Consider the following 17795-nt stretch of genomic DNA (forward strand, 5'->3'; position numbering starts at 1 on the left):
GCAATAACCTGTTATCCTGCTCGCAGAAGAACCTTTCTCACTAAACAAGGTACCGGTGCCCAAAAAGAGTGCAGTAACCTGCCTTAACGACTATCGACTAGTAGCACTTACATCAACAGTGAGGAAGTGTTTTGAAAGGTTGGTAATGAAGCATATCAGCTCCTATCTGAGTGGAGACATGGATCCATTCCAGTTCACCTGTTGTAGGATGCCATCCCACTGGCTCTACACAAAGCCCTGGAACACCTGAACAGTAAAGATACATACATCAAAATGCACTTTATCAACTACGCTTCAGCATTTAACACCATCATCTCCTCAAAACTGATCAACAAATTCCAAGACCTGGGACTCAACACCCCCCTTGTGTAATTGGATCATGGATTTCCTCACCTCCAGATCACAATAAGTGAAGATTGGTAAGAACTTCTCTACAATTTCCATCAGTACTGGAGCACTACAGGGCTGTATTCTTAGCCCTCTGCTCTATCCACTTTACACCTATGACTATGTAGCTCGGTACGACAATAACACCATCTATAAATTTGCTGATGGTTCCACAGTAGTGGGTTGTATAAAGGAAGGGGATGAGTAGCATACAGGATTGAGATTGAAAACTCAGCTGAATGGTGGACCAACAACATCCTTCCACTCAATGTCATCAAAACTAAGGAACTGATTGTTGACTTCAGGAAGGGAAAGTCAGAGGTGTACAATCCAGTGATGATTGGAAGATCAGAGATGGAGAAGATGAGCAAATTGAAGTTATTTGGAGTCACTTTCTCAGAGGACCTCTCCTGGACCCAACACACCAATGGCATCATAAAGAAAACACTTTAGTGCCTCTACCTCCGCAGGAGTTTGCCGAGGTTGGTATGACAAAAAACACCTTGGCAAATTTCTACAGGTGTGTGGTGACCTGCTGCATCACGATCTGGTATGGTGACACCAATCCCCCTAAGCATAAAGCCCTCCAAAAGGTAGTGAACATCATAGGCAAAACCCTCCCCACTGTTGAGTACATCTACAAGGAACGCTGCTGTCGGAGGGCAGCTGCTCTGTTCTCACTATTGCTATCGGGAAAAAGGTATAGGTGCCACAAGATACACACCACCGGGTTCTGGAACAGTTGCTACCCCTCCACCATCAGACTCCTCAACAACAAACTCAATCAGAGACTCATTTAAGGACTCCTACTTGTACACTTTATTGATATTTTTTTTATTCTCTCTGAATTGCACAGTCAGTTTGTTTACATTCATCAGTTCTTTTATTTGTTTACATATTTAAGTTGTGTGCAGTTTATTTTTTGCAATATCAATTAATGGTAATTCTGCCAAGCCTGCAGGAAAAAGGATCTCAGGGTTGTATGCGATGTCATGCATGTACTCTGACAATTAATCTGAAATCTAAAATCTGAATTATGTGACAAATAAACAAACATTTTTAGTTGTATATAAAGGCTCTAAAATACTGATATGTACATACATAGATGGATATATCTTGGATCAAAGAACAATAAATTAATTAAATTCACCACAACACAGGCTGAACTTAAACGCAATTTTAATATAAAGTAAATTAGGAAAGGAAACAGATTTAATATAACATGTATCCTTCGATTCAAATTTTTAAAGAACTATTACACAATCTGTATGATCAGGTAAACTTCAACAGAATTGCTGTTTCTGCTACGAATTCATCAACTAACATGGTTTACAATGGATTACAATGAAATGGAAAATAAATTAGTACCAAGCATGTGGACAAGCTATTTCGTATTTGTGAAAATCTTTAAAGGTCGTTTTAATTCAGCACCCTATTAGCTTTAATAATGGAAACAAAATTTTGTAATATATACTGTCTTGATCCTCAGAAATTCTAACAAGACTCCAATTTTTGCAGCTGGTTTTAGAAGAAGCTTTCGATTGAGCAGAAAAGACAAAAAAGCCAATAAATCTATGTATGAGAGTAAAAGGAGTGAACAATATGAAACAGCAGATATTCCAACATATGAAGAAGTTGTCTCATATCAGCATCAACCAAATGAAAATTACCGGCTGGTAGTCTTTGTTGGTGAGTGCCATTATTAACTCCCAGTATGTTACTGCATGTTTTCTTGACATAGTAAAATGAATATTATGATGACCAATTTCTTTGTGGATAAATTTATCATTTAGATTTCATCCAATGCTGTAAGCCATTTGTTTCAAATGGCCAGTGAATGTCAGAAAATTCTGCCTTACTTGGTGATGTTATAATTTTATTTTAATTATACAGTACAACTCCAATTATCCAAAATGGTTGGGACTTGGCCTAAGTTGAATAAATGTTTTTTTCAGATAACTTGTAATTTTTAAAAAACAGCCCAGTAGCAACTGCAAATCACTTATATCAATGTTTAGACAACAACAAACAACAAGGGAAGGCTTTTTAAGCATTAAAATAACATTTAATTCTCACCAAAAAAACACCACCGCCGATCACCGAGACCTCGCAACCGCCGCCACTGATCCACGACACAAACCCACTGCAGCCACTGATCCCCAGGGAGGTTTCCCAGGCTGCTGAGTCAGCAGGCTCCTGTCTCTCTGGTCATTGGAACTCCCAAGTCCCAACTCCGAATCTTCCCCTAATCCTACCCCACACACACACACACACACACACCAGGGAGTCCAGTGCGTGTGTGCAGTAGGACGCCAAGGGGAGAGTACAGAGTCAGCATCCAATGTGCTGAGGAGGGAGGGGACGGGAGGGAACATCACTGAGCCCGAGTTCCCGCTCCTGCCCGAAAGGCCACTCTCCTTGATAACACCAGGACAGGGGATTCTTCCAACCACTTGAGGCTGGGTCACAGAGGCACACAGTTTGAGAGGGAGAATTGGAGAGAAAAGTCAATTAGGAGGAGAAATAGAAAGAGAGAGGGGAGGGAGTTGCCTGAAAACCAGGACAATCATCGTTCTAATTTCATGAGGTCAGTTCGGCTCTGAAAATTTTTCGGATAAATGAGAATTTCAGATCTGTTTTGAATATTTTAATTTATGAGGAATTCTGAGATTGCGATTTTGGATAATTAATTGTACTGTACTTATCCATTGTAGTGTAATTTTTTTCACTTGTCAACGTAGCCTCATTTGATTTAAATTTTCTTTGCACAATTCCTCTATTAACTTAAAAGTTAAATTCAAAGGTTAAGCATGCTAGGCAGTGATAATTTGTGTTTGTTCTGGGAGTAAAGGTGACACAAATGATTAATGCACTTTCTGTCCATTATATGATATGGTGAATGGCTATGGGATGCCCTGAATTTGCAATGATAATCGTAAGCTTCATATGCTGGAAGATGCCAGGAAATTTCCACAACCAAACATGTTACAAGTGCTTTATAATCTCATTCATAAAAGATGCCTATGATTTCTGATGGTTGAACATTCTACTGCCTGTCCTTAGCTGTAATCATGTCTACTGTGAAGCAAAGACTTTTAAATATCAAATATTTTGTATCTTTTGTATTTTTTCAACTTTTTCTTCTATTTCTTCAGATAATTAAGTGAAATTGATAAATTAGTGTTGATAAAGTTTCATTATATTTTTCAGAGAGCCCTATTTTTCCTATTTCTGAATGCAATTTCCATTATTCTTCCCAACACATTGTTGAGCTAACTGGTCTCCAGATCCCCGTCTTTAATCATCTTATTTCATAGAGTTTTAACTTCAACTCATTGTTGCATTATGAATAGTTTACTCTTCATAGACCCTTCAGATAGTAATCTACACTTGTGAAACTTTTAAACTTGAAAATTGGACAATATTCCTTATTGTCACCAAATGTAAAGATTTTATTGATATTCAGAATTAAAACATGGATGCCACAATACAAGTTATTTTTTTCTAATATACCTTTTCTGATGAGTTCATAATGATTTAGGCCAATCTCGAATGAAGCTGGAAGAACTCAGCAAATTAAGCAAAATCTATTAAAGGCAAAGGAATGGTCGATGATTCAGGTCAAGGTCCTGCATTGGTTCTATGAACTATAAATATAAAGAGGTGAGAGGGAGAAGTGAAAGAGTGGCTAGTTGATAAATGATACATGGAATTAGGTGAAGTGGGTGATGATGGTTGGATGGAACTGAGTGAGGAAGAGGGGAGTTTTGAAACAGGCTGGTGGGTGAACAACAGAAACAGGAAAAGACTGGGCAGGTAGAGCCACTATGATGGGGGTTGACTGCTTTGTTATTTCTATGGAAACACTGACAGTGTTTTGGTTTATATGGAAATATTGACTGCCTTTTACATTCTATGGATTTTAGATGTCAGATTTATTGTCAGAGTACTTGACACCACCCTGAGATTCCTCTTTCCTACAGGTGAGGCAGAACTACCCTTAATTGGTAGTCCAAAAAATAAACTGTACACAGCATAAATATGTAAACAAATAAGATTTGTAAGCAGATAATGATATGCTGCATGGCTTGCTAAATTTCTGCAAATATGTACTGCAGGTTGGTGGGGAAGGTGGAGACTAAGGCTCGAAGGCAGCAAGTATGGATCTCTTTGACCTGAATTCCTCCAGTAGTTTTTTTGTTGTTCCAGCATCAACAATTTCATAGATTTTATAGACAGTTTTAGATCACTTGGATTATGAAATGTTCTCTAAAGTGCAAGCTTGGAAATATCTAGAGCTGTAGTATTGCTCAAAAAACTGGTCATTCACTCCATTAAATTCTCTGCTTCATTGATGGTTTATTAATAGTCAAAATAATGCCTCATTCTCTATAATGCAAATCTCATTGTATTGACATCCGCAGAATGGTAATTTCAATCTCTTTCCTTCTCCAAATACCTGAGAGTAACTTTGGTAACATCAGAGATGCAGGACATTACACACACTGCAATTCAAGATGCCTTTTGAGTAGTATGTTGATCAAGAAGTATTGGAGCCAGAAATCCCATGCTGTCCAAGTGTATAGCAGCATCAACAACGTCTGGCTGCAGGCATCTAAGATTTGGCCTTGCAGTTAGTCTTGGCTGGATTCTCTATGAAACTTCTCTGAACTTTCCACAATGACTTCCAATGGTAATTTTTGTAGGGGAAGCGTGAGCCTTACATAGCCTCGAACCAAAGAAATCCTTTCTTGAGTGGCATTTTGTTTTTAATATAATTTATATTTGGGGGTAGATGCTTAAAAGGGAAAGCTTAAAATGGATAAGCTTATTTCTCCAAATTATTCTTTTGTGCAACAAAGTTAAAAATACAATTTGGTGGTATATTTTTGTGGAAGATGTGCTTAAGAAGAAGATTTTTAAGTTTTTGACAATTTTATTTTTAAACCAAACCTGGTGCATGTTTTTTTTTGCAATATCTTTGAGCTAACGTTAAGTAAAATATTACATGGGACATAAATGCAGGCTGACTTCAACTTTACCCTGAAAACGAAAAACATAAATATTTGTGAAATAATGCAAAAATTATTGGCAAGTATTTTTTCCATTGGTAATTTCTGAAGTATTTCCTCCCAACATCTGCAATGCATCAGAGAAGGCCATTCTGAAGAGGAACTGAATTCAGTTACAGAAAATGCCATCAAAGCTTTCTCCAAGGTTGTCACTGCTGCAGGTGCAGACCCTGAAAGAGCAAGGATTGGAGCCATGGTTTTTTATCTCTACTCCACAAGGTCCTACTGCCTGGCTGTCCTGCACAAAGGTTCCTTGCCTGTAGAACAGGGCTAGAGGTGGTTAGGGTTAGGAATCTCATCTCTGCCAAATCATGGTAGATCTTGTATTTTGCAGTATTTTAAATCTCTTTATGAGCACAGCCTTTGTTCTCTCCATATTTTTCTGCAAGCTTTGCTCTCCACAAATTTTGGATTTAAACATTCTAAGGTGGCACGGTTGGCATAGTGGTTAGCACAGCGCCAGCGATCGGGACCGGGGTTCAAATCCCACGTTGTCTCTAAGGAGTTTGTATGTTCTCCTGTGGATTTTCCCCGGGGGCTCCGGTTTTCCTCCCAAAATATACCAGGGGTGTCGGTTAATTCTGTGTAAAATTGGGCGGCATGGATTTGAGTCGAAATGACCTGTTACCATGCAATATGTCTAAATTTTTTTTTAAATTAATTTAATTTGTACCCCTCCAGGGATCAGTGTTCTTATCTGACTTGACCTCAGGAACTCTTCCCCTGAATCACTTGAGGAATTGAGAGTGATGGGGAAGTGGCAAAGAAGAGGAGCTGAGCCATTTAGACCAGTCATGTATGGTGGACTTCTCCTATTTTCTTGTGTTCTCTCTCTCTCTCTCTCTCTCTCTTGCTCTCTCACACACTTTTTCCTTATTTAAGACATTCATTAAAATTCAGCATTGACCTTTTATGATGAAGTCAGAAGTTGTTTTTGGTAATACCACATGAAGAGTTTTACTATTTCAAGAGCATTTTTGTGAAGTAAGTTGTTGTATTGGGGAAATGAAGCTATGTTTTACACATCCAATTAAATCTACTTCAACTGTAGCTTCAAGTGCTTTATTTCCAAATTGTAGCCATGTTGTTCTTGATTTAAACGAAGTTAACTCAATCCACTGAATTTAATTAGCATGCCAATATTAATGAAGAAAAATGTGCCTCAATGCGAAGATTTTAAAGAATTAGCTGTAAGCTAATCAACTGTTACTTCAGCTTGAAAGCAAATGAAGGTTAATGGAAGGAATGCTTCTTGGAAATATTGATGAAAGGTACAGCCTATCATGCCCACACCAGCCCTCTAAAAGCACAGCAATTTATACTACTATTCTCTTTCCACAGCACTGCAATTTTCCCTGCTTTGAGTATGCATGCAATCTCCCTTTCTCCCACCTGCCCAAAGATCTCCCACCCCACTTGGCCTCACCATTTCAGATCCACTTTTACCACATACACCAACTGAAAGAATAGTTAACTCGTCACTGGCAGCAATCCATAATTCATAGATTCTAGTTCTTTGAATTAGCATTTCTGTAGAATGCAAGAAATGATACTTCAGTGTACAAAAAATAATGACACCCAAAACATTTTAATGAATTACCTTTCTGTTTGAATTTCATTTGTGTGGGTTATGTAGGGGCAAATAGAATTTAATTCAGATAAATACACAGAACAGGCAATAAAAATGGAAAATAATGCAGATAAATACACAAAACTGAAGAAAAATGTTGGCAAACAAATGGAAAAATAATCTTTTATAGGAGGCCAAACTATATTCCCTAATTTTGCCAGGTGTTAAAGACATAAAAAGTAATTCAAAAACAATTGAAGAAAAAAAATAACAGAACTGGGAAATCAAAAGCAAATTACAAATGCAAGAAATATGAAATGAAAGCAGAAAATTCATGTTAAGGCTAGGTCAAGCAGAGTTAACATTTTGTCAGAATTTAAATGTTAAAAGACTCCATTTTTTAAAATGACATTAAAATGAAATGAAAGTCGAAGAATAAACACCATCAAAGACTAAATCACTTGTAAACATCTATGGCATATATTTCAAAATATAGTAAAATCCAACAACCTCATGGCTTTCTTATTATTCCTGTTAATACCCCAACTCACCTGTAATTAACTTTTTTCCAGATATAACATTAGTGATTTAATACATTTTTTAATGAGCTAGTTAAGATCAAAGGGAATGCAGGAAATGAAATCCTGGTGAGTGTAAAGGGAGGGTGGAAGTCGGGAACTGGTGAAGTTAAAGGAACAGTGGGAAACAAAACCTGGTGAGTTAAAAGGGAGGGTGGGAGACAGGACCATGGTGAATTGAAAGGGAGTACTGATGCATATCACTCAAAAGACTATTGTAGAGAAACCAATAAGCTTTAATTCACTTGAGAACATGACATATCCATACTGTTTGGTTGTCTTGCATTCAGTTGCAGGGGCCTGTGGAACAGTCTCCTTTATACAGTAGCCTGTGGGGAGGAGCCACAGATAATTACACATTACAGTGGTTTACCACATTCGCTCCTTGTTTTTAAAAAGAGTCCCATGGGGTGAAGTGGAACTTACAAGTTTACAATTTGCAAGTCATAAGTTCAGCCTATCAGGCAGTTGGATTATTCGCTGCGACCGTTGTAGAAACTGGTTGCAGCTGTGGAGTCCTGGATGGTTTCGGGTGCCTGTTCTTGTGCATCAGTATTATGCTGTGCCTGATTTATCCTCCCTTGGGCAGAGGCAGTATACCAGAGGTCAGGTGCATTGAGTGCCTTCAGTGGCAGGGAGGGTGTGGGATGATCAGCAGCGGATTCCATGGCCCCTGAGGGAGTCACGTTCCTGATTGAAACAGTGTCCTCATGTCCATCCAGTTATGCCATGTGGGCACATTGGGGGTTGGCATGGAGGAGGTGGATCCTTTCGACCAATGGGTCAGACTTATGGTTCCTCACATGCCTCCAGAGCAGGACAGGCCCCAGGGATGTCAGCAATGCTGGTAGTGTGGTCCCTGTCACAGATTTCCTGGGGAAGGAAAACATATGTTCATGTGGTGTAGCGCCAGTGGTGGTGCACAGCAGGGACCTGGTCAAGTGGAGGGCCTCCGGGAGAACCTCCTGCCAGCGGGAGACTGGAAGGCCTTTGGACCTCAGGGCCAGGAGAACTGCCTTCCAGACCATTCATTACCCTAGGGGATGTAACTAATTGTGATAGTACAGGATACTATCATCAATGTATATATTTACATATAGTAGTAGTGATTGGCTGAAAGCTGTAGCCACGCCTACTCGCAGGTCATAAAGGGCTACTCTTAACCAGCTCCAAGTCAGTCTGGACTGGTCAACCTCAATGTACTACGCTCCAGTTTTTTTTAAAATAAAAGCCTTGGTTTGAGTCAACAAGTCTTTGAGTCATTCGACGCGCTACAGTTTTATTAACAAAAATTTCAACGGATGGAGTGAATGCTGTGACCAGCTACTGCCCAGAGTGATTTCAGACACTGGGTGAGGTGCTTCGAGGCATACCTGCAGCGATCAGACCCCGTCGTGGAGGAAGACACAGAAAAACTGCTAGTGCTGAGGTTCATGGTGTCCACAAGGATCCACGAAAACATCCAGTATGTGACCTCCTACACGACTGCCATGAACGTGTTGAGGGGACTCTACGAGCGGCCTGTGAATAAGGTCTATACTGGGCACATGCTAGTGACCAGGAGGCAGCAGCGTGGTGAGTCTTGCAGAGCCTACCTCCGGGCTCTGAGGTTACTGGGTAGAACTTGTGTGTGCACCGACAAGATGGCGGCCAGGATCACCAACGACCTCATCCAGGATGCTTATGTGGCTTGGGTCTGATCCAATGAAGTGAGGCAACGATTGTTGGAGCATGGGGGAGACAGCCTGGTGGAGACTGTTCAAATCTCTGAAACGATAGAGGCTGAAGCCCTAAGCATAGACACTTATACACAGGGCTGGGATCCCCGTTACATTGTGAGTAGAATGTCTGCATTTAACCCAGCCTCCCCACGCCCTGTCAATGGCCTCGCCGCCACTGCCACACTACGTGACGCGGCCCCGAAGTGCTACTTTTGTGGGAGAGAGAAGCACAGTCGATCCCTGTGCCCTGCAAAGAAGGTCCGATGCTAGAAGTGTGGAAAGAACGGCCACTTCGCCACCGTCTGCTGGTCCAAAATGGCCACCTCCAAGCACAGTGCCCCAGGTGAGGCCCAACCGCCTTCCCCAAATTCAAATTACTCATCCTCAGAATTCTCATCCAATGAGAGCAAGGAATCAATCACGCGGCAACATTTCACATCACGATGCAAGCACCGCACGTGGAAGATGCCGCCCTTGCAACACTCCACCCTTGCCACTACGTCGCAACACTCCACCTTCGCTGCTATGATGCTGATCCCTAACGTGGCCCCCCCCCCACCCAATGGAACCTATGCGCCAACAGGCCCCCATGGACTGCCTGCACGGTGACGGCTGTCGCCTCTACACCTCACCGCCAACTCTGACCGGGTCCCGGCACCGGAAAACCCCGTCGGCCCGCCTGCACCACGAGTATCACCGCCTCCGCAGCTCGCCACTGACTCCGTCCAAATGCTGCTGACAGCCCGTCCACGCTGATGGCATCACCGTACAAACGTAGCGCACACCAGGCCGAGGCCCCACCCCTACTCCAGCGATGCGAGGATCTACCGGACAGCCCCCCCCCCCCAACGACAAGTGATGTCATCACGCCAGCCTCCACAGTCACCAACACAGGCAGCAGCCCCACTACCTGCATCGGTTGCTGCATCAGTGACATTAAACCAGGACCAGCCGCACCCCCTAGTTTCACGCTTCACACTCTTGGACACTTACCCTCTTCCGCGAATCACGGATGTGGTGAATCAGATCGCCCAATACCATGTGTTTTCTACCATCGACCTCCGATCAGCCTACCACCAGCTCCCTATCTGTCTGGAGGACTGCCATTTCACAGCATTCGAAGCAAACAGGCATTTGTATCAGTTCCTCAGGGTCCCCTTCGGTGTCACAAATGGTGTTGCGGTCTTTCAGTGAGAAATGAACCGGATGGTAAACCAGAACGGCCTAACCGCTACATTCCCATATCTGGACAATGTCACCATATATGTCCACGACCTACAGGATCTCGACGCCAACCTTGAGAAATTCTTCCAAACGGAGAAACAGCTGAACCTGACCTACAATTTTAAGGTGCATCTTCCGGACCACTCACCTCACAATTCTAGGTTGTGTGGTGCAAAACAGGGTGGTAAAGCCAGACCCCGACCGCATGCGTCCTCTCATGGACCTTCCACCGCCCCAAACCCAGAAGGCACTCAAACGCTGCCTGGGGTTTTTTTCCTATTACGCCCAATGGGTCTCACAGTACGCCGACAAGGCACGGCCACTAATTAAGTCCACCTCCTTCCCCTTGTCAGCGGATGCCAGAACAGCCTTCAACCGCATCAAGTCGGACATCGCCGTGGCCACTCTGCACACCGTCGACCAATCCATACCCTTCCAGGTGGAGAGTGATGCGTCCGACTTTGCACTGGCAGCCACCTTAAACCAGGCCAGTAGGCCTGTCACCTTCTTTTCAAGGACCTTCCAGGGCCCAGAAAGCTGACACTCCTCTGTCGAGAAGGAGGCCCAGGCCATTGTAGAGACCGTACGTCGTTGGAGACACTATCTCGCTGGCAGGCCCTTTACACTGCTGACCGACCAACGCGCGGTCTCATTTACGTTTAGCAGCAAACGTAAGATTAAAAATGACAAGATTGCCAGGAGGAGAATCGAACTCTCTACCTTCAACTACAACATTCTGTACTGGCCTGACAAACTCAATGACCCCCCCGATGCCATTTCCCATGGGACATGCAGCAATGTACAACTGGACAGACTGCAGAGTCTCCATGAGGAGCTCTGTCACCTGGACGTCACCAGGGTCACCCAATTTGTAAAGGCCCACAACCTGCCCTATACGATTGAGGAGATCCGCTCCATGACCCGAACCTGCCCAGTATGCGCTGTCCAAGCCCAACTTCTTCCGGCCCGAGAAGACCCACGACATTAAAGCCATCCGGCCCTTCAAACATCTCAGCGTGGACTTCAAGAAGCCCCTACTGTCGACAAACCATTACACCTACATTCTCACAACGATCGACGAGCACTCCCGCTTCCCATTCGCTATCCCACACTGTGCCTATATCGAGCACCTGGACGGGCAGGAGGATACGGTCTCAGTAAGGGACCTGGCCCAAGCCAGGTCTAACATTGTCACGTTCCAACCCCAACCTCCATCCAATCCTCCCCTAGGTTACATGCCGGGACAACGGGACCAGCAGCACCTCGCGGATGACAACGGCAGCAGATCTGATCAGCCCACTGCCAACGACGACTGTGGACTAGATGAAACTGCGCCCACACCCGAGGACCCCAGCAATGATACACCGCCAGCTACCCCAATCCCAGTGCCACGGCAATCACATAAGACAATCAGGCCTCCTGACCGTTACAGCCCGTGAACACTGCATGCTATACCCCCCATTTTTTCTCTCTTTTCTTTTTTACTCACCCCCGGGGTCAGTCCTAAAGAAGGTGAATGTGAATGTGAATATATATTTGTATATAAGCCAAAGAAAGATATTTACATGTAGTAGTAGTGATTGGCTGAGAGCCGTAGCCACGCCTATTGGCAGGTCATAAAGGGCTACTCCTAACCAGCTCTACGTTCCAATCTTTTGTTAATAAAAGCCTTGGTTTGAGTCATTCGATGCGCTACACTAGTGGTCCTGCTTGTGCCAATGGCTCTGGCCAATAGCAACTGGCGCAGCTCATCACTCATAAAGGAAGGCCCCCAGTCACAGTGAATATAACTGGGGAAGCCAAATAGAATGAAGAGGCTGTGCAGGGCCTTGATGACTGTGGCAGCAGTCAGGTCCTAGCAAGGGATGGCAAATGGAAAATGGGAGCTTTCGTCAATGATATTAAGGGAGTATATGTTATGGTTGGTGGAGAACAGGGGTCCTTTAAAGTCAACACTGAGTCACTCGAAGGGGTTAAGGTGTAAGTGACTTTAATAAGTTGTGCCCTGTCTGGCTTGCATTCAGCACAGACCTGGCAGTTCTTTGTAATAGTCCTGATCTTGTCAAAGGAGTGGCAGGTTGTGTGCTTTAACTAAGTGAAAAAAACCTGGTGTCTCCAGGATAACAGATCATTATGGAGGTTTTGCAGTTGGTCGATCTGGGAACTGGCACAAGTCCCTCGGGACAAGGTGTCTGGTGGCTCATTAGTTTTTCCAGCTGGTACAGGATGTCATAGTTATAGGTGACATGCAGTATTTTATCATTTTTCATTTTGCCCCACTGCTGATTGTTGAAGAAGGCGACAGCACGTTGATCGGTCAGCAAAGTGAATCTCTTACCGGCCAGGTTACGGAACCAGTGCTGCACTGGCTCTAGAAAGGCTTGGGCCTCTTTTTCAACTGAGGAGTGTTGAATCTCGGGGCCCTGCAGGATGTGTGAAAAAAATATGATGGGCCTGCCAGCCTGATTAAGGGTGGCTGCTTGGGTGAAGTCTGACATATCACTTTCGACCTGAAAATAGGTGGATTTATCCACAGCATCCATTGTTATCTTGATGTGATTGAAGGCTGAATAAGCCTCCTTCCCCCAGAGGGAAGGTCATAGGTTCAATAAGAGGGCAGACCTTGTCGGCATAATTGGTGACCCACTGAGCAGAATAGGAGAAAAACCCAAGGCATCTCTTCAGAGCCTTGAGGCTGAATAGAAGGGGAAGCTCCAAGAGTGGTTGCATGCAGTTGGGGGTACAGGCCAATGACGCCATTCTCCACAACACAGCCAAGGATGCCTTGGCGAGTTGTGCGGAACACACACTTGACCTTGTTGTACGTCAGATTAAGGAACTTGGCTGTCATGAGAAATCTCTGGAGATTATGGTCCTGCAGCTTATGGCTGCAGATAATGACATAATCGAGAGATGGGAAAGTGGCCCAAAACTCGTACTGATCCACCATACAGTCCATATCCCGCTGGAAGACTGAGACGGCCATTGTGATGCCAAAGGGGACCCACAGGAATTGGTAGAGGTGGCCATCCGCCTCGAATGCTGTATACTGGTGGTCCTCTGGGCGGATGGGTAGCTGATAATATGCTGACTTTAATTCGATGATCAAATTAGTGATTCATGGAAGGGGTATGCATCCAATTGAATGTATCTATTGATAGTCTGACTGTAGTCGATGACCATTCTATTCTTTACCCTGTTCCACACTACCACTACCTGTGCTCTTCAATAACCCCTTCCTTAAGTAAGCACTGTACCTCTGCCCTGATGTATTGTCTGCTTTAGTGGCGTCGGATTGAGTCGGAGGTGAGGTTGGTGAATAGCAATGGAGGGGGGACTTTAAGTGTGGAGAGCCCGCAAGTCGTGATTGGTGGACGTGTACAGCAGGGGGTTGGCTATTGAATTGCTAGTTATGAATGGTGAGGGGTGAATAGGGCCCATCAAACACCATCACACTTTTAAGGTGACATTGAAAATCAAGCCCCAGCAGGGCAGCTCACAGCTGCAACGTTACATCAGTCTAAAGTTGTCAAGTACAGTACCCCACACTGTTAAAATCACAATACAGACTTGGATGCCAAGGAGACCTTCTGGTTCACTGACAGCACTGTGAGGGAGAGGCGCCACACTGTGTCCGGATGTATAAAACTCTCCATGCTCCCACTATTGAACAAGCAAATCATCACGTGGTCATTTACCTCAAAGTCCATCATCGACCTGGCGAGTTGAAGCTGTTACGAGCCCAAAGGACCCCAAAACCCAGCAGCAATAGACATTCACTAAGTCAAGTGGCTTTCAAAACAAGTTATTTTTAATCAACTTCAAACTTGAAAATAGAGTCAAACTTTAATGTAACTCTATACTTATGCTATACTCTGTATTAACCCAAATTACCCCCTTCTAATTCTAAGCGCACGTGTATGTAATGTGTTTGTGTAAATTCAAGAAAAGTTCTTTTGTTCACAGTTCATTCTCACTTCTCCTTCTTCCAAGTTCTCTGGTTGCAGGCAATCACCATACTGTGCACAGAATTTAACATGTATAAAGTTCACCAGGCTTGGTGCTTGAAAGGTAAATGTTTACTGCTCAGGAAGGTTCTTGTTGGGTTGGCAGAGAGAGATATTTGTTGCTCCAGGATTTCCACAACTGAGGTACCACCACTAGTCACCTCAGGATCTCACTGATGAAACTTGCCCCATCAGGGTCTTCCAGATGGTAACCTCTTTCTTAAATCTACCACAGAGTTCCATTCCTTCCTCTATTTCAAGAGAAACATCAGACACATATCACTTACAGCCATCTACTGCTCTGGAACTTGCTTTCATCAGTTTCAAACAGTTTTTCATGGATTGCACTTTTCAGCTACTTGTCAGTGTCCCACACACTGACTGACTGACTGAGCTGTTAACTCAACTCTTTTTCCAGCTGAAACTCCAAAGAGAGCATGTGACTCATTTCTTGCAAAACCCCCATCTTCTCCAGCAATCAGGAGTTCTTTCTTCTTCTCAAGTTGTTATCTTAGGTAAACAATCCAGAAAATTGACCTTTCTGTGAGCACTTTGCAGAAAGGGTACTGATAGACAGCATGTCTCCAGCAAGACAATGGTCAAGCATTTTATGAAGTCAGTTCAATTAACACCTACTTGTGAAAGGTGCTTCCATTCTCCAAGAGATCCTGCAATGTGAATTCTTAATTCTTTCAAATAAGATCTGTTTTAAAATGTGTATATGAACGTGACCTACTCTAAATCTTATAAATTCTCCCCAAATATTAATATTGTTACAATGTGGACTGTCTTGATTGAGGGTGATAGAGGCAAGAGTTGGGTCCTTGTACTTTGCTGCAGTAGAAGATGGTGGGATCCAAGATGACAGCCCCCTGCTCATAGTGTTGTCTGATCCAGAAGTTGGCTCCCAAGATGGCAGCATCCACGGCCCCCACGTGGTGCAGCTGGGTCCTGAAGATGGTGTCCAAGATGGCAGTCTCCACAGATCACACATGGCACTGCTGGCCCCGAGTGATGACGGTGTTTTGGAAGACAGCCCCCACAATCCGCATGCAGCACTGCTAGGAAGGGGTTTGGACTTACACACCTTGGCGTAGTGGCTGTTCTTTCCGCAACTGAAGCAGATTGAATCCTTCGCTGGCCAGTGTTTCCTTTGATGCTTGTCCAGGCTGCAGAAGTAGCACTTTGGAGGTTCCTGGACCGCCACAGCTGTGGTTGGATCATTACCAAAGCCAATCAAGAGCATCAGGAGGCTTCCATGGAGCAATTGTTCTGGAGAGCCACCTCCAGCATACCTGCCAGTTCGACTGCTCTCCACAGACTGAGTTCCCCTTGCTCCAAGTCTCTGTCGTATGTAATTCGACCTGATCCCCCTGACATAGGCGTCCCAGATCAGGTCCTCTGTGGTGGACACAGCTTTGTATTCGCAGGCCTTGCTGCGTGCTCGCAGGGCTTGAAAATATTTGGCGTTTGACTCACCAGGTTGTTGTTTTTGAGTCACTAGAAGGTGTCTAGCATAGCAACATTGATTTTATACAAATATTCCCCTTTGAGGATGTCCATGGCCTCCTGCTATGTTGTGGCGCACCTGATCATGGAGTATACTGGGGTCCAGTACCTGCAGTTTGTCGATCTCTGATTGTACAATGGTAGAGGAGGCCTGTAGGAATGCTTCAAAACAGCACAGCCAGAGCTCAAATTCGGTAGATGTCTCAGGCAATTGAGGGTAGATTTCCAGCTTTTCTGATTTGAGGATCTGCTCCATTGTAGAAACTTCAAGTGAATTAAATTGATGTACCATCAATCACTCAGGAGACTATTATGGAGAAACCAAGAGGCTTTAATTCACTTGAGAACATAGCATATCCCTACTGTTTGGTTGTCTGGCACTGAGTTGTGGGGGGGGGGTGGTGGTGGAGGGGCCACAGGTACTACCGGCCAATAGCTAGGCTTGATCAGATAATTACACATTAGTGATTTACCACATTCACCCCTTGTTTTTAAAAAGAATCCTGTGGGGTGAAGTGCAACTTACAAAGTTACAAGTTTATAATTTGAATGTCATAAGTTCAACCTATCAGGCAGTCGGATTATTCGCTGGGACCAATATAGAAACAGGGTGCGGCTAGGGTGCAGCTGCAGATTCCCGGACGGTCTTGGGTGCCTGTTCTTATTCATCAGTATTGTGCTGGTTGGTGGGTGCCATGCCTGATGTAACCTCCCATAAATACCAAAATGGAAGGCCTCCATGAATTTAAAAGAAGGGCAGGAAAGGAGCCCTGGTGAATATAAAAAGAACTTGAATTTGAAAGGAACTCAGGAAAGGGATCTAGTGAACTTAAAAGGAGTAGGGGAAATGGAGCTTGGCTGGGTGTGTTTATAAGTGTAAGAGTGAGACCTGGTGAGTTTGCGCCTCACAGTTCGGCGGGCAGCAACCTCCTTTGAAGAAGACCGCAGAGCCCACCTCACTGACAAAAGGCAAAGGAGGAAAAACCCAACACCCAACCCCAACCAACCAATTTTCCCTTGCAACCGCTGCAACCGTGTCTGCCTGTCCCGCATCGGACTTGTCAGCCACAAACGAGCCTGAAGCTGATGTGGACATTACCCCTCCATAAATCTTCATCCGCGAAGCCAAGCCAAAGAAAGAAGAAGGATACATCACCTGTTGAATCAAATAGTGAACAGTCAGGATCTAAACAAGCAGGTAAGAGATTGATTTTCTGTACACTGGTTGTAAGGTTAATCAATCTCCTATTCTCCATTATCACTTCCCTTTGAGAGCAAATGTGGACAGGCAGCAGGAACACCATAAGACCATAGGATATAGGAGCAGAAGTATGCCTATCAACCCATCGAGTCACACAAGACTCCAATTTTGGCTTCACCGTAAACTCCACACTTTGAAACTCAGTACTTTGATATATGAAGGCCAATATGACAAAAACTCTCTTTACAACTCTATCTACCTGTGACAGCACTTTCCTAGTTCCCTCTGTTCTACCACACTCCTCAGTGCCCGACCGTTCACCGTCTTTTCATGGTTTGTCCTTCAAAACGCAACACCTCACAGTTGTTCATGTTAAATTCCATCTGCTGTTTATTCCAGCTGGTCCAGATCCCTCTGCAAGCTTTGAAAACCTTCCTTGCTGTCCACAACGCTTCTGATCTGAGTATTATCTGCAAACTTGCTGATCCAATCACCACATTGTTGTCCAGATTGTAGGTCTAGATGA

The 17795-nt window shown here is 44.0% G+C and overlaps 1 protein-coding gene and 1 long non-coding RNA gene across 18 annotated transcripts in view; one reads left to right on the plus strand and one right to left on the minus strand.

Moving 5' to 3' along the window:
- The window catches only part of mpp7a (MAGUK p55 scaffold protein 7a), a 584207-nt gene that overhangs the window by 519331 nt on the left and 47081 nt on the right, over positions 1-17795 (plus strand). For all 17 annotated transcript variants that reach the window (XR_011350171.1, XM_069914534.1, XM_069914533.1 and 14 more), the window contains one exon: positions 1906-2076. Coding sequence is in view for 16 of the 17 variants with exons in the window: in XM_069914534.1 (XP_069770635.1) it covers positions 1906-2076 (171 nt within the window). In the remaining variant the exon portion in view is untranslated. The remainder of the gene's footprint in view (positions 1-1905; positions 2077-17795) is intronic.
- Positions 1-17795, minus strand: part of LOC138751771 (uncharacterized) — a 692174-nt gene that overhangs the window by 53676 nt on the left and 620703 nt on the right. The gene's annotated exons all lie outside the window — the stretch shown is intronic.

The sequence above is a fragment of the Narcine bancroftii genome, chromosome 1, assembly GCF_036971445.1.
Source record: "Narcine bancroftii isolate sNarBan1 chromosome 1, sNarBan1.hap1, whole genome shotgun sequence".
Taxonomy (NCBI): domain Eukaryota; kingdom Metazoa; phylum Chordata; class Chondrichthyes; order Torpediniformes; family Narcinidae; genus Narcine; species Narcine bancroftii.